Raw genomic sequence first — 23,766 nt, 5'->3', positions numbered from 1 at the left:
TCTAAGGGGACAGGAAATTCTTGCTCCCTAATATTCCACATTGACTTTCTGTATGGTCTTTAAATACTGTCCTACACTGGTGACACCCACATTTGTATCTCTAGTCCACACCCCTTCCTTGAACTCCAGGCTCCTCTACCTAATGGTTTACTCATCCACTCTGATATCCTATAGGCACTTAAAGTTATTACGTTCAAAACTGAGCTCCCAACTCTTTTCCCACCCCCAGCTCCATGTGTAACCTTCCTCACCTCAGGAATGGCAAACTTACACTTATATTTCCTTAAGTCAAAACCCTGGGATTATCCTTGAATCCTCCCCTTTTTATGTCTGTATTAGCACTCCTTTCAAAAGCTATACAGGATGCAACCACTACTCACCACCTCCTCCATCCACACCCTGGCCCAAGCTGCCATCCTCTCTCACATGGATTATTTTAATAGCATAAGTGGTCTCCTGCTTCCACCTTTGCCAACTTTTGTCTACTTAACTCAGCTGTCAGAAAGTTCTTTTTAAAGATGTAGGTCCAGTCCTGTCACTTGTTTGCTCAAAATACCTGTATGGTTTCCCATCTCACTGAAAATAAAACAGAAAGCTTGTGAAAGGGCCTACAGGATCCTACCTGACATGGCCTCCAGCTCTCACTCTGATCTCAGCCACCAGGGTCTCCCTCCCTTACTCTGCTCCAGTGTTACTGCCTCCTTGCTGAAGCAGTGGCTGCAAGGAGAGGTGTGGGTGGCATGTGTGTGTCACCCATCCCCCTCGTTGGGGCCTTTGCACTTGCATTCCTACTGCCTGAAATTCTCTGCCCATCCTATGGCCCCATCTCCACATGGCTTACTCCCTCCCCACTGCAGGTCTGTGCCTTCTCTGAACACTAACAAAACCCTCGGGTCCTCTCATCATCACTCTGTTTACCTGCCTTGGCTTATTCTCCTTAATATATATATTAATAAATATAACTAATATATTTATCATCAGTACCCCACACTGGAACATAGACTTGTGAACATAGTTTGTTCACTACTTTATCTTCAGTGTCTAGAACAATGCTCAGTATACAGTAGGCACTTCATAAATATTTGCTGAAGGAGTAATGAATCACCACAACCCCTCAGAAGTGTGTACTGTTGTCCCCATTGTACAGGTAAAGAAATGAATTTCAGGCCCAGGATCTGAAATGAAAAAGGTTTATGATAAAGGAAGTTTGTTTGGATACTGGCGATTTTTGGAATACAATCCTGTAGTACAGTCCACTACAGATCTGTGTATTTAATAAAACTTCAGCTAAATTATCCCTGACTGTAGAGCTGAAAAGGAAATGTCACTCCACTTAAAGATTCAAAGACTTTGTAGGCCATTCCCATGCTTATTCTTCAGATTACACATCTGTTGTAACTTTATTTGCAAAAGAGGAACATAGTTTCTAGGGTTAGCCAGAATGAATCCAGTAATATTGCCTTTTTAAAAATACTGCTTTTTAAAAGGTAGCCAAATAAAGCAAATTTTTTTTTTTTAAGATCTTATTTATTTGAGAGAGAGAATGAGAGAGAGAGAGAGAGCATGAGGGGGGGTGGGTTAGAGCTCAGAGAAGCAGACTCCCCGCCGCGCAGGGAGCCTGATGTGGGACTGGATCCCGGGACTCCAGGATCATGACCTGAGCCGAAGGCAGTCGCTTTACCAACTGAGCCACCCAGGTGCCCAAGCAAATTGTTTTTATAGCAGTAATTTCCACCTTTGATTCTACATGGTTATGAAAATTTCCATAATCATGTAGGTAAGATTATGGCTGTGTGAATTTGTGTTAATCTGGGTATTTTCCCCCTTTGTAGACTTCGTGATTAGAGCTATTTTCCAAATGTTTTTAAATGACTCCTTTAAAATCAAAGGCGATTCTGTAGGGCTGAAAGCTTAAATACAAAGTCTGTCAGTTTAGAAGCTGAGTAAACTTGGGTAGATTATCTATTCAGTTGTTGGGGCGCCTGGCTGGCTCAGTTGGTAGAACCTGCAATTCTTGATCTCAGGGTCCTGAGTTCAAGCCCCATGTTGGTCATGGAGCCTACTTTAAAAAAAGAAGTTATTTAGCTTGCTTTCTAATCAGTACCGAGAGTCTTAAAAGCCACTTTAGGGTTAGTCATGAGAATTAAATGAAATATATGTCACAGTCTCTACCACACAGGAGATACCAATAAAAGTGGTTTCCCTTTTCTATCAAACAAAAACCCACACTGCAAAACTAAAATGCTGCGTCATAACATTAAGCACACCAAGTTTCTGAGCATTCCTTCTCAACCTTAGGGTAGAACCCCGTTGAACCTAAACGAAAATGCACGAATCAAATGGAAAAAAGTTGCGAGATATGCATATAGCACGAGCTGCGCTTCATAAAAAAGAGCCTCTGCTCAGCCTACAGGCTGGAACCCAGGCCCACTGACTGTCCCGCAGCTGCAGGGGTTTCCCTAGGGAAGGAAGCGCCCGTGCACCCCTCCTCGGCTTTCACCCGTCTTACAGTGCGGCTGCGCAGCGGAGGCAACTGTCCCTTGGCCGTCGCCGTAGGCCGCGAGGCCCGGGAGCGCTTTTCTATTGGCTGGGCATGTTTGGCGCCAAAGAGCGAAGCAGAGGCGGAGGCGAGTATCCGCAGCTGTGGGACTGCAAGCCATAGGATACCCAGAGCGGTGTGCGTGAACCCAGCGACCGTTTGGCGTGAGAGCCGGCGGTTAACGAGACATCGGGACCGGGGCACGTACGACATGTTCTGCGAAAAAGCCATGGAGCTGGTTCGCGAGCTGCATCGCGCGCCAGAAGGGCAGCTGCCAGCCTTCAACGTGAGGGGGGGGGACGGGGTAAAAGAGGCTGGCCTTGCTGAAGGGGCGGGGCTTGGGAGCACAGGGGACGGGCGGGAGGAGGGTCGGCGACCCCGCGGGTCTAACCTGCGTCTCATCGGAGCGTGGGTTTTCTCACGGTGTCAGCTCCAAAGTCGGGAACAAAAATTTCGGAACACGGAAAAACAAAATATGGCAGGAAAAAGAGCATTCATGTTTATATCACCCAGCGATTTGGTGAATTTCCTGAGTATATTTCCTTCAGTGTTTTCCACGTATAGCTTTACTGCTGGTTCCTTTTTTGACCAAGCATTTCTTGGTTGCCTGATAACAATCTAGCATTTGTTGAACCCTTCAGGCAGAAGCTAGGCCTGTAAAGCCAGGCTGGGATTCGGACTCCGTTGTGTGACCTTGGGGCAGTTACTCAGGCTTTCTATGCTGTCCGTTTCTTCTGTAAAAAATGGGAAAGAGCGTAACTCAACTCTTCCTGTAGTGAGGGCTCTGGGAGTGGCATATATATGTCAGGTTCCCTGGACAATGCCTGACACACAAGTAGCAGCGAAGTTAGTGTTTGCTACTAACTTTCTTTCTACCGCTGCTGCTACTGAAGTGGGAGAGCGAGGTTCTTGTCTCACGGAGACAAGAATGAATCTCGCCAACGAAGGAGATTGAGTAAAGCGGTAGAGGTAATTAAGTGAGGATACAGAAGTTCTCAGGAGTGAGAGGGGTCCGGACAGGGTTACCATTGAGGGCTTTTAGGGTTGGTCTTTTACAGAATGCTAACCAGGGAACTTAAATATTTTTGACTTCTCTATTGATAGCACCATTGAGTAAAGACTAGTGATAACACCTTCAATGGCTTGCTTCCTTTTTAGGGTCCCATGATTCTTTGTTGGTCACAAGTAGCTGTTATAACAAGACCCCAGCTCTGACACCTAGGACGGGATGGTCTAGTTTGTTCCCTTATCTCTGGTTTCCTTACACCTCTGCATTTTGGGGATTTTTGTGAGCCCGATCCTGTGGCCCCCTACCTATCTCCCTACCTATCCCTTCCTGTCCCTTACTCACTACTACTTATTACCCTTATTCTTATTTTTCTGTTACTACCCCAAAAGGGTGCTAAGCACGTAGCTTATGTTGTCTGTTGTTCTCATAGCTTATGTTATCTGTTGTTCTCATAAGAACGCTTTGAGATTTAAACCATTTCTTCCAGCCATGTATACAGAGGCTTGGGGTGATTAAGTATCTTGGCCATAGCCAGTAAGAAGTCAAACTAGGATTTAAACCCTGGCAGTCTGGCTTCAGACCTGCACTCTAAATTCTATACTTGACTACTTTCCCTAGCATAGGGCAGCCACTGTGTGGATGCCAGAGCATGTTCTGCTGGGAGAAGGGCACAAAAAGGAGTATTAGAATGCAGTGTGAGGACACCAGAGAGGTATACACAGGAGCATAAGGAGAAATGCTGGTATGAAAAGGGATAGAGGAGGGGGCATTTGGGCCACGCCTGGAAGGATGAGGTCCCCGCTCTGAGAAGGAAGATAGGCATTGCAGCTGAAGGATACAGCCATGCAGAGACTCATGGTCACATAGGAAGAGGGGACTGACATGTGTGCAGAGGCTACAAAGGTAGGTTCTAGGCCTAGGAAGTTGGGTATTCATGTAAAAGGCATTTGGAAGCTGGTAAAGGATTTTAGATAGGGGAGTAATAGGGCAGTTTTTTTATGTTTTGAGGGTAATGATGGCAGAACTACGTAGAACAGATTGGAGATAAGAAAGAACGGTGGCAGGGAGATGGTTATGGGTGGTTATGATCACTCTCTGAGAGGCCTACTGTGAGAGCTGTGTATGGTCCAAACTGTGTCTGGTCGCTGGGTCCAGAAATCAGTGTCTGGGTTTCAGACATGAGGCAAACAGGACTTGTAACTGTTAGAACAGGGGTGGAGATGGGGTGAGTAATCAATGAAGGAGGAGTCAGAGGATCTTGGGGGGATTCTCTCTCAGGTACAACATCAGAGATCAGGAGGAAGAGTGTTTGGGGAAAGGTGAGTTTTGTTTTGAACATTAAAGAGCACCTGGTCGAACAGTTAGGTCCTTTTGCAGATGAGACTAAGCCAAAAGAAATTACAGATCAAATTCAGGGACTTGTCTGAACTTAAAGCATATTGGAGAAGAGCCTCACCTTGAACACCGGTTTCCTAGATTCCTGTCTGTTGTTCTTTCAGGACAGTTACTTCATTTAAAAAGTTAGGAGACAGTGGTGGGAAGTTCAGCAGAGATGCTGGAATGCTAAGGCGTGCAGGCTCTAAAATATGACTCCACACTGCAGTCAGACAACCAGGCACTTTGGAGGTTATCTAACATAGCCCAAAGAGACTCAGACTTGTCCAACAAGAGCTGGCCATGCTAGCCTTGCGACTGGCTCTTCGGACCTCTAGTCCATCCAGCTCTCTGTTTCACTCAAATTTTAAGTTACCACTTCTGGGGGGGTCCAGGGGCAGAACTTAGAAGCTATAAAATCACTCCTTTTTCTAGGTCTTAGTTTGGCAGGGCACCTTTTGCAGCTTTTGCTGCATGTGCACCTTCCACTGACAAACCTACCACCTAGCCAGGTGACTCAGCAGCCTGGAAGACTCAGCCTGAGGAGGTTGGCCACTCTTTGACACAGCCAAGCAGGAAGAGGCCAATCCATCTGATTGATCTGAGGGCTGATAGGCCCATGACCCACAGGACCTTTCAAGAATCATTCCTTCCAGGAAAATGATAGTCACTGGGTCTAGAGCAGGGACTCTGCCTTGTTCATTCCAGGATCTCTCAAGGTTAGGTGCTATATTCAGCAAATTGAAATAATTGTCCACTTTCTATATGCAGAACTGGTAATAGTTTAAGTGAGTTTTTAGGAAAATTATCTTGGGCCACCAGCCTGAGGTGGGAACACAAAACAGTGCAATTTTTACTATAGATAAGTCTGAATCTGAAAACGTGTGTATTTTTATTTTTTTTTTAAGATTTTATTCATTTATTTGAGAGAGAACATGAACAGAGGGTAGGAACAGAGGGAGAGAGAGAAGCAGACTCCCCACTGAACAGGGAGCCCAACACAGGGCTTGATCCCAGGACCCTGGGATCATGACCTGAACCAAAGGGAGACGCTTAACGACTGAGCCACCCAGGGGCCCCAGCATGTGTGTATTTTTTTTTTAAGATTTTATTTATTTACTTGAGAGAGTAAGAGAAAACACAAGCAGAGAGGAGGGACAGAGGGCAAGGGAGAAACAGACTCCCCGCTGAATGGGGAGCCCAATGTGGGACTCAATCCTGGGACCCCGGGATCATGACCTGAGCTGAAGGCAGATGCTTAACCGACTGAGCCACCCAGGTGCCCCACATGTATTTTTATAAAATTATTTCACACATTGTGTCTTTTGTATACCTGCAGATCTATTAATCATACAAGAGCTTCAGCTATTCCTTAAAATATTATTTGCTGGTAAAAGGAATATTTAACTGAATTCTAATAAGTCAAACTTTTCTATGATCTCTTAACTACTTGATGAAAGGGAAGATAGAAGATGACTTCTATCATACAGATCATACAGTATGTACTCCTTTGTATCTGACTTCTTTTGCTTAGTACAGTATATTTGAGAATATCCTTAATCAGTACGTTGATTGCACAAATTGTCAGTAATTCATTCCTTTTTATTGCCTTTTTTCTCTTTTTTTTATTGTGGTAAAATATATATAACATTAAATCTGCCATTTTAGCCAATTGCAAGTGTACACTTTAGTGCCACCAATTACATTCACATTGTTGTGCAACCATCACGCCTCTGTCCAAAACTTTTTCATCAACTGAAACAGAAACTCCGTAACCATTAAGCAATAGCTCCCCATTCCCCTCCTTCCCCAGCCCCTGGTAACTTCTAATTTACTTTCTGTCTTCATGAATTTGCCTATTTTAGATATTTCAGGTAAGTGGAATCTCACACTATTTATCTTTTTGTGTCTGGCTTATTTCACTTAGGATAATGTTTCCAAAGTTCATCCATGCTGATGCATGCAGTACTACATTCCTTTTTATGCCCAAATAATATTCCATTGAATGGATACACCATATTTGGTTTATTAGTTAATCCATATTTGGGTGTTGATGGATATTTGGATATGAATAAATATTGATGGATATTTGGGTGTTTTCACTTTGGGGCTGCCATAAATAATGCTGCTCTGAACATTTATGTACAAAGTTTTTGAATGAACGTATGTTTTCAAGTCTCTTGAGTATATATCTAAGAGTGGAATTGCTGGATAATATGGTAATTCTATGTTAAACTTTTTGAGGAACCATCAGATAGGGCTGCACCATTTTATATTCCTACCTACAATGTATGAGGGTTCCATTTCTCCTCATCCTCACCAACACTTGTAATAGCCATTACCAAAGGTATTGCTTTTTGGTAAGATATATAAATCAAATCAAAGAGTAGATCAAACATTGCTACAGACTTGATGAAGGAATTAATGGATGTGTCAATATCATATGTTCTAGGAGGATGGACTCAGGCAAGTTCTGGAGGAGATGAAAGCTTTATATGAACAAAACCAGTCTGATGTGTAAGTTTTGATGAGATTGATTTTTTTTTAAGATTTTTTTTTATTTATTTGAGAGAGAGAGCACGAGCGGGGGGGAAGAGCAGAGGGAGAAGCAGGCTAGGGAGCAGGGAGCCTGACATGGGGCTTAATTCCAGGACCTCAAGATCATGACCCGTACCAAAGGCAGACGCTCAACCAACTGGGCCACCCAGGCGCCCCTGATGAGACTGATATTTAAAAAAATTTTTTTTTTTTTTTTTTTTATTCATGAGAGTCAGAGAGAGAGAGAGAGAGGCAGAGGGAGAAGCAGGCTCCCCGCCTTGCAGGGAGCACAATGCGGGACTCAATCCCAGGACCCTGGGATCGAGACTGATATTTTAAAACAGCTTAAGAAATACGATACTGAAGTCAGATAATGTTCAATCAGTTTTTTAGATATGATTTTTTTTTTTTTAATTCTCTGTGAGCCTGATCATGCTGTAGCTATACAGGACTGAGGGGATTTGTGTTGATCACCCTAAATCTATGGGATTCAAATAGTGCATGGTACATAGCAGATGCTCAATAAATATTTATTTGAATGATATGACTTACAACCTTTTAGAGTGAATTTAAGAGATGAGATAGGAGCAAATAAAAATCCTAACAAAGTGAAACCTATAGTTTCTACTGCTCATTTGCACTAGTAGCTGCCTAGTGCATTAAAGGGGTAATAGGCGATTAGTAAACTTAGCAGTAGCATCAGTAACTTCCAGCAGCTTGAGTGGAGTTCACCGAGAACCAGTGCGACAGAAGGCTACAGCCTGGTGCGTGAGAGGGCTCTAGTGTTAGAGAACATTTAGAGCTGAGCATGGTGGTGGCACAGTGGAGAATTTGGGCTGTGTGACAAACTTCATAGGTTCTTGTGATTTGGTGAAGAGTAAGAGACAAGGAGGACCAACTCCGGGATCAGAGGTGAGGTATCCAGATCTCAGCCTAGAGAGACGTCCGTTGGTTACGTGATGTTTCACTTTTGGCCTTGTTTGGTACGGTGTTTTTATCAGTTACTTGGGCATAGAAATCAGTAACATGCTGGTAAGATCTGTGGAGCACATGAACAATGGGAATGTTTTCCAACTGTGGTGTTTAAGGAAAGATACAGAAAAATCTTCATAGATGGAATGAGGAACGGAACCATAGCAGGTTTACAGTAAGTGTAAGGCAGATATAAAGTCCTGAACTCAAGTTCCCAAGCAGTTTGTTCATTCATTAATTCATAAAACAAATATGTATTAAATGATTATGTGCTGATAAGTGGCTCTGGTATTTCAGCTGTAAACAACACAGTAAAGATATCTGCCCCCATAGCCCTCACAGTCTAATACAGAAGAGAGATAATAAATACAGATACACCAAACTGGGATACATGCCATGAAGGAAAACAACAGAGTTCTGGGAGAGAGAATAGTTAATTAAAGATAGACTTAGATTGAGGAGTCAGGGAAGTTCTCTCCAAGGAAGAAACCTTTTAGCTGAGATCTAAAGGAGAAGCCGGTTTCCATGAGGCAGTGATTGTGGGCAGAGAACATCTTAGGTGGAGGGGGCAGCATATGCAAAGGCCCTGAGTTGTGAAGAAGGGTGGGGTGCTCAGGACAGTGATAGTTAAAGAAAGCCAGTGTGGCTGAAGCTTAGCAAGCAGGCAAAGGTTGACACCAGGTGAGAATTTTAAGCACGTGGGACTGATGGTGGCATGGTTGTGTTTTAAAAGATCACCCTTGCTGCTGCGTGGACAGTAGACCAGGGGACCAAGAGAAGAGGGAGGCATGCTGGCCATCCAGGTGACAGCAGAGGTGACCTGGACTAAGCAGAAAGTAAACAGGTTAAAGACATATTTATTTAGGAGGTGGCCTAACAGGCCTTAGTCCAGTAAGGGAATGATTTTCCTGTATTTGCTATATTTGTACCATTTGCAAATTTGTGATCCAAAATTCTGTGCCCCACCCTCCTAATTTCTTTCTTGGTGGGGGATGGGGGCAGTCACTATTACCAGTTTCTGTTAAAATTTTTTGTCAGAGGAAGTCTATTCCTTTTTAATTACTCGTGTAAAAGTAAAATTTTTTAGGAAGTCCTTATGTACTTAATGAAATACTCTGGAGTTAGCTTGAATATATTTTATTTGTACTGTTTCTTTATAATCCAGAGCACGTTGTAAACAATGTGGAGAACGAGTCTGACTTTCAGAGAGTGACAGAAGTGTACAGAGCTGATCTAGAAGACATGATAGGACCGGGACATAGATTTTTGCCTCTATTTTCAGGGCCTGGAGCAGGCACTGCAGGAAGGAATCCTTTTCTTATCCATCCAGTTCCTTTTAAAACTCCAAAGTAGATTCTTACTCATCCTGTACATCTGTCTTTGTGTTTTCCCATCATTTTTATTATGGTAAAATAATAACATAAAATTTGCCATCTCAACCCTTTTAAGTGTACAGTTCAGTAGTATTAAATATGTGCATAATGTTACACAGCTATCACCACCATCCATCTTCATTATCCTTTATCGTGGAATACTGAAACTCTGTGCCCATTAATTAATTATACATCTGGTTTTTAAATGTGATACTTGTCTAATATCTAAGGAGATGTACATTTTGTAGGGTAAAACCAAAATTTTTCCCTCTCTGTGTGAACAACACTGCAGTATAAGACACGTACATAGGTGAAGATCAATAAATATATGTGGGATAACTGAAGGACCATTTTGACTCCATTTTATTCCAAGGATTTGGAAAAACCATCAAAAGAGTAGTACCATTTAAAATAAAAACATGATATAAGACCATAATCTTGTGAACCATGATGTTAGGTTTATCTCTTATTCCAGCCTAATAAAAGAATTCCAAAAAGTGAGTAAATACAATATGTGTCTTTTGAAAATAATGGAGATTAATCAGTGTGCAAAAATGCATAATACCAAATGGTTAAATGAAATATCTATAGCATGATCTTAGGTAAATTAGTTTACTTTTGGCTTTCAGCTTTTGGCTTTTTTATCTTTTAACATACCAGTAAAATCTCTGATGTGGAGCAGGTACTATTTGGTTAGATTAACCGCTAATTATAAATAGATAAAAACAAACAAGGAAGTCAGTTGTTAGTTGGCTTTGAAAGTTTATCTTATGCTGAAATATGTATTATTTGTTCTTTTCTTCTTTAAATGTTCTTACCAGAAATGAAGTGAAGTCGGGTGGACGAAGTGACTTGATACCAACCATCAAGTTTCGACACTGTTCTTTGTTAAGAAATCGACGCTGTGCTGTAGCGTACCTGTAAGCTTCTCAATTTTTGCTTGGGGTGGCAGGGAACAATGGAGGGCTTTCCATGTGGCTTCCTAATTAACCATTTCAAATGGATAACAGAAATTCTTAGATTTGTTTTTCCTGTATAAGCATTCTAAATACTTCTTTTTTCCATTAAATTTTTTTTTATCGTGAAAAATTGCAGTATTCATAAAACCGGGGAGAATAATATGAACTCCCATGGAGCTATCATATAGGCTTAACAGTTTTTAACATTTTCCCATATTTGCTCCATCTTGTTTTATTTGCCTGTGTTAAACTATTCTAGAACCTGATGGCCTTTTACCACCGAATACTCTAAGAAATAAGGACCTTTTGGGCCTTTTCTACCATGAGCATGGCACTATTCTCAAACCTAGAGAAACAAAGAACACTTCACTGCACCCATCCAGTCCATACTTATGTTTCCCTGTCATCCCCAAGGTGTCTTCTTATAGTCATGCAGTCTCGTACCTTCTGTCCTAGGTATGACCGATTGCTTCGGATCAGAGCACTCAGGTGGGAGTACGGCAGCATCCTGCCCAATGCCTTACGATTTCACATGTCTGCTGAAGAAGTAAGCTAGTACTGTTGTTCACGTTTCCGAATCTGGAAAATGCTGGTTCTGGCATTGTTCTGTAATAGTATTTATGGTATTTCTCTTTGTCTTTAATGTCTGTTTTTCAGCAGTTTTTGGTCTGTATTTATTTAGTATATACTATGATGAGAATGGCAGGAGCAATTCTAAATGCTATGTGGAAACCTCTCTGATTAACAAAATAAAGGGCCCTACTTATTAGTGATCCATCAGTAGGGTTAAAGAACTGGCATTATTATTTAGGGATTTTCCAAAGAAAGAGTGTGTGTGTGTACTTTCCTAGTCAACATGAATATCTGTAACAAAACTCTTCATTTGACCCATCACTAAGGCTCAGAGCTAGCCCAATATTTAAGGACACAGGACTAGACTCAAGTAAACTTGGGTTCAGATCTTGTTTCTGCTACTGTCTAATCTTTGGTAAGTGACTTGAGTTCTCTCTATGCCTAAATTCCCTCATTTACACAATGAGGATGGTAGTACTTACCTATTAAAGGCTTGCAGTGACTTCTGACACTCTAGAGTTAGACCAACTTCACAGGCTAAGACTGCCCTTACTGCAGACACCAGCCATAGGTTTGGGGGTTCCCAGGGCTTCCCGCCATTCTAACTGGCTACAAATTTGGGGGGTCCTGCTATCTCCATAGGTTTGGAGCTTTGAATCTCTTAGACGCCAGTTGAACTTCTAGAGAGGAGAGGGGAGCTAGAGATGGAGCTCAGTTACATGGATAGTGTTTTAAGCAATGGTGCCTGTGTGATGAAATCCCAGTAAAAATTCTGGACACCAAAACTGGTGTGAGCCTCCCTGGTTGATAGTACTTTGTGTGTATTGTTACATACCATTGTGCCAGGAGGGCAGTGTGTCATGATTCCATAGGGAGAGGACACTAGGAGCTTCATGTTTGCTTACTCAGGGAGCAAGAATGTCCTGTCCCCTTAAGGTTCTTTTAGCCAGACTAAGAATCAAACTGACATGAGACAGATTTTTTAAGATTTTATTTATTTATTCATTAGAAAGAGAGAGAGCGTGCACATGCACAAGCAGGAGGAGGGGCAGAGGGAGAGAATCTCAAGCAGACTTTGTGCTAAGCACAGAGCCCAGCTCGGGGCTCATTCTCACAACCCTGAGATCATGACCTGAGCCAAAGTCAAGAGTTGGACACTTAACTGATTGAGCCACCCAGGTGTCTCAATGTGAGACAGATAAACAGGAGAAAATCAAATTTCATACATACAGGGAATCCACACAGACACGGAAATTCCAAAAACAGGCAAAATGAGGTCTTTTTTGTTGTTGTTAAGTAAGCTCAATGCCCAACGTGGGGCTTGAACTCAAGACTCTCAGATCAAGAGGATCTAGAGTCATATGCTCTACCAGTGGAGGCAGCCAGGAGCCCCAAGGGTTAGGGGTTTAGGACTTCAAAGGGAAAGAATGTAATCCTCAGGAAGAATGAAAAAGAGCAAATGTTTGGTAAACAGATGTTTGCTGGGCCCACAGAAAACAATGAGACAAAGAAAGGACTTTGATCAAACAGGCCTTTCTAGGTCCCTCCCTGTCTACCATACCTTGTTCACAGTATAATATAGTTGTTTATGGTGGGAGCTCTCTTCCTGGAGCAGATCCTCTAAATTTTTTTAAGGCAGTTGTAAGGAAGGTAAAGAGCTTTTCCTGAATCTGCTGGGTTTTAATTGCTTTTTTTTTTTTTAAAGATTTATTTATTTATTTGAGAGAGTGAGAATGAGAGTACATGAGAGAGGGGAGGGTCAGAGGGAGAAGCAGGCTCCTCGCTGAGCAGGGAGCCTGATGCGGGACTCGATCCCGGGACTCCAGGATCATGACCTGAGCCGAAGGCAGTTGCTTAACCAACTGAGCCACCCAGGCGCCCCGGTTTTAATTGCTTTTTAACTCAAAACAGTCTTCATGCCAAATTGGCCCATCTTGGGGTGACCTGCCCTTGGTCCCTATAGTACCTTCCCAGACCTCACCTTCAGCTGGTAGCGATTCTTATTCTTTTCACTATGGTAAAGTTATGATTCCTGCACACACACACACTTTCTGATGAGGATTATGAAGATGTTTTTCTATGGACTCTTTTAGGAGCTGTATTGTTTTACCTTTCATGAGGAGATCTACAGTACTGGCATTGATTTCTGTGTATAATGTTGCATTTTGAATACGGATATTGAGATGATCTAGTACATTTAATTGAAAAGGTTCTCCTTTCCCCATTGCTCTATGTGTGGTGCCACTTTTGTCATAAATTGAGTGTCAATATATCTGAGGATTTGGGGTAGGGGACTTTCTCTTCTGTTCTCTTAATCTGTCCTCATACCAATTCTACAGTGTTGTAATTATTGTAACTTTATTGTAAGTCTTAAGTGTGTATTACCATCTTGTTCTTTTTCAAGTGTCTCAACTATTTTTGGCCCTTTGCATTTCCATGTAAATTTTAGACTCAATTTGTCAGGTTCTATTTTTTTAATTGAGATTTTGATTGAGATTGAATTGAATCTATAGGTGAGTTGATACGATTATAATACTGAATCATGTATGTGGTAATCCCTCCATATATTTAGGTCTTCTTTAATATCTCTCAACAATGAAAAAAACAGATTTACTGAGATATAACTTATATACCATAAAGTTTGCCCTTTTAAAGTATACAATTCAGGTTTGTTTTTTTTTTTTTTTGGTATATTCAGAGTTGCGCATCTATTACCACCATCTTACTCCAGAACATTTTCACACCCCCAAAAGAAACTCTGTATCCATTATCAGTTATTCCATATTCTCTCCAGTCTTCCCAGCCCCTGGAGGTTACTAATCTTTCTCTGTATATAGGTTTACATATTATGGATTTTTCATTTAAGTGGAATCATGCAGTATGTGGCCTTTTGTGCCTTTCACTTAGCATGTTTTTAAGGTTCATCCATGTGCTAACATGTATCAGAACTTCATTCTGATGTATGGCTGAATAATATTCTATTGTATGGATATACATATCTTATCCACTCATCAGTTGATGGACACTTGGGTGTTTTTCTCAGCAGGGTTTTATAGTTTTCAGAAAAACTGTCAATGCAGAGTTTGGAGAGATCATAATTCTGAAATGGTGTTTTTTTCATGGTTCTGTATCTGGTCAAATAGGTCTGTGATTAAGTATGCTAGTATGTAACTTCTATGAGCATAGAGATTTTTTGTTCACTTTGTTAAATGATCCATCCTAAATCCCCAGACTGGTGCCTGGTTCATAGTAGGCAATTAGTAATACTTGTAGTTTAAATGAATGAATGGTCAGTAGTGATCTATGTGGGGAAATGGGCTATTTATGAAAGGATGAGTATACAATTTCTGCAAGTTTGTTTTCTTATAACTTTGTCAAATGACTGTCTTTATGTTTACAGATGGAGTGGTTCAATCATTATAAAAAGTCCCTTGCTACTTATATGAGGTCACTGGGAGGAGATGAAGGTTTGGACATCACACAGGATATGAAACCTCCAAAAAGCCTATATATAGAGGTAAATATACCTTTTAAGAAGGATTTTTCTTGGCATGCCTGGCTGGCTCAGTTGGTAGAGCATGTGGCTCTTAATCTCGGGGTTGTGAGTTTGAGCCCTACGTTGGGTGTAGAGATTAGTTAAAAATAAAATCTTAAAAAAAAAAAACAACTAAAATAAAATAGATTTTTCTTCAATGCATAGATTATGCTTACTTTTGTCTAAGAAGAGGGGGTTATATGACTATATGTTAACTTACATTAAAAAAGAAAGGAGGGTTCCTGGGTGGCTCAGATGGTTAGGCGTCTGCCTTCAGCTCAGGTCACGATCCCGGAGTCCTGGGATCGAGCCCTACATCAGACTCCTGACTCGGCAGGGAGCCTGCTTCTCCCTCTCCCCCTGCCTCTCCCCTTGCTCATGCTCTCTGTCTCTGTATCTCTGTGTCTCAAATGAGTAAATAAAATCTTAAAAAAAAAATTAAAAAAAAAAAAGAAAAGAAAGGAAACATGTATCCAAACCAAAAATGTTACCTCTAGGGGGATGGTGGGAATAGGATAGAATAGCTAAAATTTTCTGAATTTGCATTTGTATTTTAACAGGGTTAACTTTGGAACCATATACATATTTTACATATTATTAAAAAAATTAAAGTGGAAAACCAACCCACAGATTTTGAAAGCAGAATGAAACATATGAACCTATGTTTCAAGTTGGTAGATTAGTCACACAGGAATTATTTTAAATTACTTTAAAATACATAAATTGATTGTATATCCCTAGTGGATATGTTCTAAGGATGAAAAGAATTACAAAGAAATCTTAATCTGTTTTTAGTAATCATGATTAATAATATCATTACTGTTATTTTGAAACAGTTTATATATTGATAAATCAAGCAAAAAAGTAGTGGCACCAGGAACCAAGATTTTCAAAATAAGAGAAAAGTGATTCAAATATTAAAATGAAAAAGTTAAGTGAAAATCCTATATTCCCAAACTGGAGTTAGAAATATCAGCGTGGACTCATGTTGAATCATCTTTTTTTTAAAAAGTGTTTTTTAGCTCTATCCACGGGACAGACGTAGAAACACCAACCAACCCAATGCCATAAGCAGCCAAATTCTGGAGTTTAAATCCCATTTCCCACTAAAGGAAACCAGACTTAACTAGAGGGGGAAATAAAAGGTTGATTCCAGGTTCTAAATAAAATGCACAAGCTGCGCTTGGAATACTTGTTTCCCTAGAAAGCAGAGTGTTTTAAGGACTACAGGGGGGAGTGCTAAAAAAGTGGGAGCTGATTTGAAGGAGCTCTCACTGGCCAAAGAAGGAATAATCCAAGCATCAAAATGATTAACTGCAGTGAATTGCATCACATCGGTTATGTTAGAAGCATGAATGCCTAATGATACCAAATAACAATAACAATTTAAAAAATAAAATGTTTTTGGTCCCTCTTGAAGAATATGAGGGATGCAACTCATTTTGAAAAGTGGTGAATAAAAGTATAGGATCAAGCATCTATCAGCCTTTACTGTATAAACTCTATCTCAGGGTAGCCAAATTGTTTACAAGGGAAATTTCTTCTTTATAGTAGAATTCCAGCTAACAAATGCAGTAGAATAAAAGAACTAAATTAGTGCCATTTTGTAGCCATAACATAGAGGCAAATAGCTTCTAAAACCAGTAGGTGAAAAGTTAATGGAGATGAAGATGATGTTTATGGATGGGTACAGGTAACACCTAGACCCACTGATCAGTCTTAACATCCAGAAAGGAACAGCCAGATATTTTGTGCTTCACAAGGTCCTGTGAGAGGAAATTTGTAACACCATTTGCCAGAAAATCAAAACTGATTTGATCTAGCCTCTAGACGAAACTTCAGTTTATAGGAAATTCAGGGACCGAGGAACATGCTAAGTGACCCCACAGGGATCCACAACAAAATCTAGTTTGTGGGAAACTACCAAAGTACCCACTTTTTTTTTTAAAGATTTTATTTGACAGAGAGAGACACAGTGAGAGAGGGAACACAAGCAGGGGGAGTGGGAGAAAGAGAAGCAGGCTTCCCGCGGAGCAGGGGGCCCGATGCGGGGCTTGATCCCAGGACCCTGGGATCATGACCTGAGCCGAAGGCAGACGCCCAACGACTGAGCCACCCAGGCGCCCCCCCCACTTTCTTTATCAATAGATTGCCAAGGGGAAGGGGGAAAAGGGAGAGAACTGTATAGATTAAAAGACGTGGAGACATGTCAGAAATGTGTCATGTGTAGCTCTTGTTGGATTCTGATGTAACATGGCAGCTTTAAAGAAAACATTCATGAAACAGATGGGGGAATGTGGATATTAACTGGGAATTTCATGATAGTAAAAAAATTATTAAGATGATGTGATAATAGTATTGAGATTGTTTCTTAAAAAGAATCTTACACCTGAAACTAATATAACACCAACTGAAATTAAATAAAAACTTAAGGAAAAAAAAGATATTGAATGAAACCAAAAGCTGATTCTTTGTGAACAAGAATAAAATTAATAAACCTCTAAAAAAATAAGTAAAAAATCTTATTTTGTAGAAATAAATACCTAAATATTTACAGATGAAATGGTATGTAGGATTTGCTTCACAATAATCCAGAAGTAGATAAGGAAGCAAGATTGGCCACATGTTGATAACTGTTGAAGACAGTTGATGGAGTTTCATTATATTAGTCTTTTTTACTTCTGAATGTTTGAGATTTTCCATAATATAAGTCTATTTAAAGAAGCAAAAAGGTCGTAGTGGTGGTGGGGATTTTTCTTAAATGGTATTTCTTGAACTAAGTAAAATACCTTTGGAAGTCATGTTGATTCCAGAGGAATCACAGGGCATGAAATTATCTAGGAAAAGTAGAAGATGAACTTGCTGGTGGGGTTGGCTTCACTCATAAACAATGCGAGACCTCAGGAGCACAAACTCCTGTCATGGGTTCTCATGGGAGAGGAAAACAGAGCTACAGTCTGTCGGTGCTCTTCTTGGCAGTTACAGAGGTGGTTATCAAAAGGCTGCCTTACCCCTCCTACCTTCTGACCAAGAACCTCTCTTGATTCTTATGATGTGAGTCTGCATCTCTTCTTTCATGGTGTACTTCTACATATTCCTGGGAAACAATCTGAATATTGAAGAAGATTGGAAGAATCCCTTTAAAACAGAAATTGTGGAGATTTACCTATGTTCTATTCTCAGATACCGGTATTTCATGGAAGAATCTGTAAGAGGCAAGTTGGAGTCGATAAAACATTCTCTTTTCTTTGTAGATACATATTTTGATTTTCTAGGATTTGCAGAGGGAACATAATATGTGATATTGTCTTCCCTCACCAGCTCCCTAGGTTTCTTTGCTGTCGGCACAGACATACACATACTTTGGAGATCCTGCCATTCTCCTTCCTCCCCATCCAAACAGGACAATTGGCTCCTCAGTAAGGAGTCCTAGGCCCAGGTACACAGAGAAGAAACAGACAGAAAGCCTAGGATTTGTACTGTGTGGGTATTTTTATAACCCCTATTTATTTTATGGTCATTATATATTAAAAACTATTTAGATAAAACAACAGTTTTTCTTTTCAGGTGCGGTGTATAAAAGACTACGGAGAATTTGAAGTTGATGATGGTACTTCAGTCCTATTAAAAAAAAATAGCCAGGTATTTCTCGTCTTGAGATACTTTAAATCTTATGAGTGTTGAATGATGGAAATGTTAGACTCAGTAGCAAAGTAAATGTTGCCTTGTGATGATTATTTATATCATAAGCATTATGCTTAGTATAAAACACCCTGTTTTGTCTGTTTTCTAAATATAAAGACTTGCATATACCAAGAAAAGGTTAATTTACTAGGTTATTGCTTGTATTTAACACTAAGCCTGTTCCTGGGAAATTATCACAATGGGCCTTATTCTAGGTAAGTGGGCTTATTCTAGTTCAGGGCCTCTTAAATTGTTGAATTTAACTGCTTTTTTGAATTTATTAAAAAGGTGCTAAGCACTCATTTTCAGCTTGTAGGTCACCTTTCAAATCCCTGTTCTTTGGCAAATAGTGATATGGATCAAAAATTTCTAAGTATTTAACATATAAACATAACAGTTTAACAGAGAAAGACTGAAATTGTGGAGCTGTAATTTAAGCTAAATTTTTTCTTACAAAGAACCTCAATGTATTTATTTTCTTAGAAGTCTTCAAGTTCACATTAGATGAATTCACATTAGCTAGATTTATTTTTATCCTGTCTCAATTGTTTGTAGTCACATTAGCATAGGAGGAAGAATGACCTAATAAAAACTTTCTTTCCCATTTTGTTTTCAACCAGTTAGTATCTAATGACCTTGTGTCATTGATGTCTTTGTTTATGCCGTTTACTGGTACCCTTTAAATAGTTTCCTAACACAAACGTTGAACATTCTAAAGACAGATTTTTCAAGGGACCCTAAAATCTTTGGTTGTTAGAGCAAAACTTTCCCTCCCAAGTATCCTCTTGGAAGTAGGATACTAATGAATAGAAAGCAGATGGTAAAGAAGTGCTCTCATAAAAATCTGTATTTCTGGAGGACACAGCAGGAAGCTGTGGTTCACAAGAACAAAGCTATCCTCATAAAGGAAGATAGAAGAAAACGGCATCTCAAACACCGTCATCCTGTGCATCTGTGTTTGAATTTCCTCCTCAAGCTCTTTGGCTGATCTCTCCACTAGAGTGCCCCTATGGGCTGGGGCAGGTGGAAACCAGTTGAGCCCCTCTCCCCCCCCCCCCCCCACCCCGTGCTCCAGTGCTAGACAGTTGTCACTCTCTGTGGACCACCAGAAGCCTTCCCCTTGAGATGCTTTTAACTTGTCTCTCAGTAGTGCCCTACCCTCAACTGTAAAAGTAAAGGACAATTTTATATGCCTTTTACTTACTATATATTTATCTACTTCTAAAATGTCTAACCACATCTAAAGCCAATTTTCTATAGACTCTGGTGTAGATCATCCACATAATATAAAACAATAGGGAAGCATTTTTTTTTTAACCATAGATTTCTTTATACTTGTCCATATGGCAAGCATGATTGTATTTGTCCAGAAATCAGAAACTCCTCTCCCTTTGTAGTAGGAATTGGAATAACTTAAACAAACAACTCAACATTTTTTTCCCCTTTTTTTACATTTTACATTCTTAAGGCATTTAAAAAATTCATTTAACAAGTTAGACAGCAGGGTGTCTTCCTGACTGGTCGGGAGGGATTTATTTGGTCATGGGCCCCTGGATAGGCCCGCAAGCTGGTGAGGAAGGCCCGTCAGGTGTGCAGGGCTGTGGAAGCACAGCCCGCTCCCCCGAACTAGTGTGATAATCCCTCGTTATTATCGTAATATCGTTATTATCGTAATAATCCTGCGGTTATTTTCTAAGATGATTTGCTCTGAACTTCCTAACATAGCGTTTTTAGTTTTTACCCAAGTAGGTCTGTCTTTTGAGACTTCTTTGGTCCTCTGTGAGCCTGGGAAGTTTTCCTGCCTTGCTGCCTGCACCTCCCCACCCCAGACTTCAGTAAACACTCCATTTTAAGACAGGGAGACTCCTTTTGGCCTCAGAACGAGAGTGGTTTCCTCTCGGAGGACACTCAGGGTGAGCCTTAGCTGGGTCCCAGTGTCTTCACACACGTGTGAACAGCACCCACGCTGCAGATTAGAGATACTTTTAATCCTTGAAAAATTCAGGAGGAAAGAGGCTACTGCTGTTATGATAAGAATAAATGTTCAGACTCAATACTAGAGAAGCTTAATTGAGAAGATGCTCCTTTCGGTGGTCTTCCCGACAGGCTGTCGTCCCACTTGTGGTCCACTGCTGCAGAATCCCACCCCTGGTTTTTCTGTGCGTAAATCCCAAAGTGCAGACACCGAGCAGAATTCCTGCTGGAATGCAGAAGTCTTCAGTTAAGTTTAACTGCAGCAAACTATGAATTTATTTATAAAAATCAGAATTCAGTACAGTTTTAAGTGGCTTCAATTTCAGTTGACTAAAATAGCAAATGTACTTAAGTTTAACTTTTAGCTACTTAGCTGCTTGAAAAGTATGTAATCGGTTGCTGCTTTTTAATGATGCAAAATGTAACTTTAAATTCTTTTCCAATTGTTTATCTTCCTCTCTCCCCCATTTCCCCTCAGCACTTCTTGCCCCGGTGGAAGTGTGAGCAGCTGGTTAGACAGGGCGTTCTGGAGCACGTGCTGTCCTGACGTTGTGCTGAGGCCCCGCCAGGCTGCCCTGTGGTACAAGGGAGGCCACACCACAGAAGAGTGTTACACGTCCTCTCCAGCCTCACCTCTTTAGTTTTAAAGGTCACAGACGTTCTTTACGATAACCAGGAGTATCTGGCTAAGGAGTGGGTTTGTTTTTCTTTTGTACAGGATTCATCCTCCTCTTTGTAATAAACTGTAAGCTGTTATCTATAATTACAACATGCCTACAGTTACTATAGTGGTTTTTTTGACAATGTTTTTTTTTAATGAAAGTAAACATTTGTTAACATTTGATTTTCTTTTTTCCCCCCAGTAATGACTATTTTTTCAGTGAACATTTCCAGCATAGCATACTGTCTTAAAGTACAAATCCAAGAAGGTAATACCTTTCCTAAGTTACAAAACTTTGGCAAATTAATACAGTACTCTTTAATATAATAAAATCCTTTTTTGTTGTTGCCGGGGTCATGTGTTACTTTAGTGATAATTTTCACTCCAAAAATGTCATTTAAGTAACAAAACACTGTGCTTTGTAATGGTGCCTTATAGCAGAACAAGTTATTTTATACAAATTAATGTCTTTTAAAACTATGTAATTTCTCCTTTTATTTATTTATTTATTTGGAGGGGGAGGGGAGGAGCAGAAGGAGAGGGAGAGAGAGATAATCTCTCCACATTGTATTTGTCCAGAAACCAGATAATCTCTCCAGCGCGGAGCCTGACATGAGGCTTGAACTCTCGACCCTGGGATCCTGACCTGAACTGAAATCAAGAGTTGGACACTTAACTGACTGAGCCAGCCAGGTGCCCCTGTAATTTCTCCTTTTAAAGAGCATTCCCTCAGGGGCTCCTGGCTGGCTCAGTTGGAAGAACATGTAACTCATGATCTCAGGGTTGTGAGTTGGAGCCTCACATTGGGTATAGAAGTTAAACTGAAATAAAACTTAAAAAAAAATAAATAAAGAGCATTCCCTCATACAAGTTTGTGAAGTTTACCACAGCAGGGTAATTGTATGTGTTCAGGTGGCTCTGCTTTGGAAGAATTCCAATGCATGACAAGTTTTAAAATTCTACCTTAAAGGAGATTATTATGCCAATATGATTTCCAAGTACTTTTCAAAAATTATGAAATTTTTGCATAAATACTGGAATCCTCAAAATTAGGTGGTCATTTCAAACACTACTACTTTCAGATGGTCCCTTTTATTTAGAAACCCTGTACCTCTTTGGTTTAATGAAAAGTCATATAGCTTTTCTTTAGCTTATTTAAAAAGAAACGCTGCCTAAAATATAGTTGTTTTTTTAAAGATTTATTTATTTCAGAGAGAGAGCCAGTGAGTGTGGGGGAGGGGAGAGGCAGAGATAGAATCCCAAGCAGACTCCCCACTGAGTGGGAGCCCAACAGGGAGCTCAAGCCCACAACCCTGAGATCATGACCTGAGCCAAGATCAAGAGTCAGACACTTAACTGACTGAGCTACCCAGGTGCCCCTCAGCATTTAATTTTTGTATTAACCATTCCATTGCTTCTCAGCCCAGTATTATTAGCAGTCAAAGATACTGTACTTGCCATCAGTCCTTCAAGGTAACTGCTTAGACTGACTCCTTTCACAATAATTATTTCTTGAGTCAAAACGGTTTTTTCTGTGTCCTGAGGATGTGGTTTTTATGTGAGTTTCAACTACTGAAACTGTATTTATAAATAAAATATTAGTAGATTCAAGTTCCATTGTTTTCTCTGTAGGATCAAGTACAGATCTTGCACCTGTGTTTTAGTTCTTGCTGCATCCAATAAGAGATTTCACAAAGGAAGGCAGTCCTGTCTGTGCTGAGAAGTGTACCGCTGTGCAACTTTCCAGGGGGATCTATAAGTCTATCCAATCAATCAACTCCAACCACACTTGGAGGGTTTGGGTATTTCTGCATTGCAGCTGTTGTAACAGTTTCCCATGGGTGGTCAAAGATGCTCTCTGAAGTCCAGATCTTCATGGTGCTCGCAGCCAGCCTGATGTCTATGCAGCGCTGGGGAAAAAGGCGGCCAAAAAGTCACACTTGACCCCACCCCGTCCCCAGCCACCCTGCTGCCATTTGAATTTCTTTTAAATAATCTCTTGCTGCATAGTGAGAAGGTAGGTCTCTGCATCTTGTGTTGTTTCTGGTGGTGTGTCGGGCAAGCCCAGAAGCTGGGTTTCTGGAATACACGTTTCCAAATCACACGGGCAGGTGGAAATGATGGTCTGTCCAGATTTTCAGTGTATGTAACGTTTAATGACAGTAATTTATCATCTGGCTGTTTGGGAAGGCAGAAAGGAAGAATACTGGATTTTGCCTATTTCCAAGAGCAATTGATCTGGCTCTTGCCTGCCTGTGAGCTTGTGGGGAACGAGCCAGTATCACCACTTGGGAGAGGGGACTAGAAACTGGGGCTAGAACAGGAATTTTGTGCAGTTTCCCCCCAGATTCACACTGACTGAAAAGACACATGAAGCTAGTCAGTGAAGTGGAGGGCACCCTGTGTTGTCTGATGAACTCTGGACGGTACGGGCTGGAGAGGCACAGAGCGCTCTTGTCTGGTGGGCAGTGGCCTTTCCCCACCAGTCCCCTCCATGACCGCTACAGTAATCTGTAAGAAGCATTCAAATTTAAAAGTCCAGATAAGCCCACGACCTGGCACATATTAAGTGTGC

At 40.7% G+C, this 23,766-nt stretch overlaps 1 protein-coding gene and 1 pseudogene across 1 annotated transcript; one reads left to right on the top strand and one right to left on the bottom strand.

Annotated features, from left to right (window-relative positions):
• The first annotated feature begins 2,734 nt into the window (after positions 1-2,734).
• On the top strand, positions 2,735-21,316 carry GINS1 (GINS complex subunit 1). Its single transcript, XM_021700692.1, has 7 exons — positions 2,735-2,825; positions 7,375-7,439; positions 10,627-10,725; positions 11,221-11,311; positions 14,738-14,854; positions 18,440-18,514; positions 21,009-21,316. The coding sequence occupies exons 1-7, from the start codon at positions 2,751-2,753 to the stop codon at positions 21,075-21,077; spliced, it is 591 nt and encodes a 196-aa protein (XP_021556367.1). The 5' UTR covers positions 2,735-2,750; the 3' UTR covers positions 21,078-21,316.
• An 826-nt stretch (positions 21,317-22,142) lies between these two features.
• Positions 22,143-23,068, bottom strand: LOC110590019 (annotated as a pseudogene).
• Between the last annotated feature and the right edge of the window lie 698 nt (positions 23,069-23,766).

This window comes from Neomonachus schauinslandi, chromosome 10 (genome assembly GCF_002201575.2).
Source record: "Neomonachus schauinslandi chromosome 10, ASM220157v2, whole genome shotgun sequence".
NCBI lineage: Eukaryota > Metazoa > Chordata > Mammalia > Carnivora > Phocidae > Neomonachus > Neomonachus schauinslandi.
The sequence above is the reverse complement of the archived record's forward strand: the minus strand, read 5'-3'. Positions and strand labels throughout refer to the sequence as shown.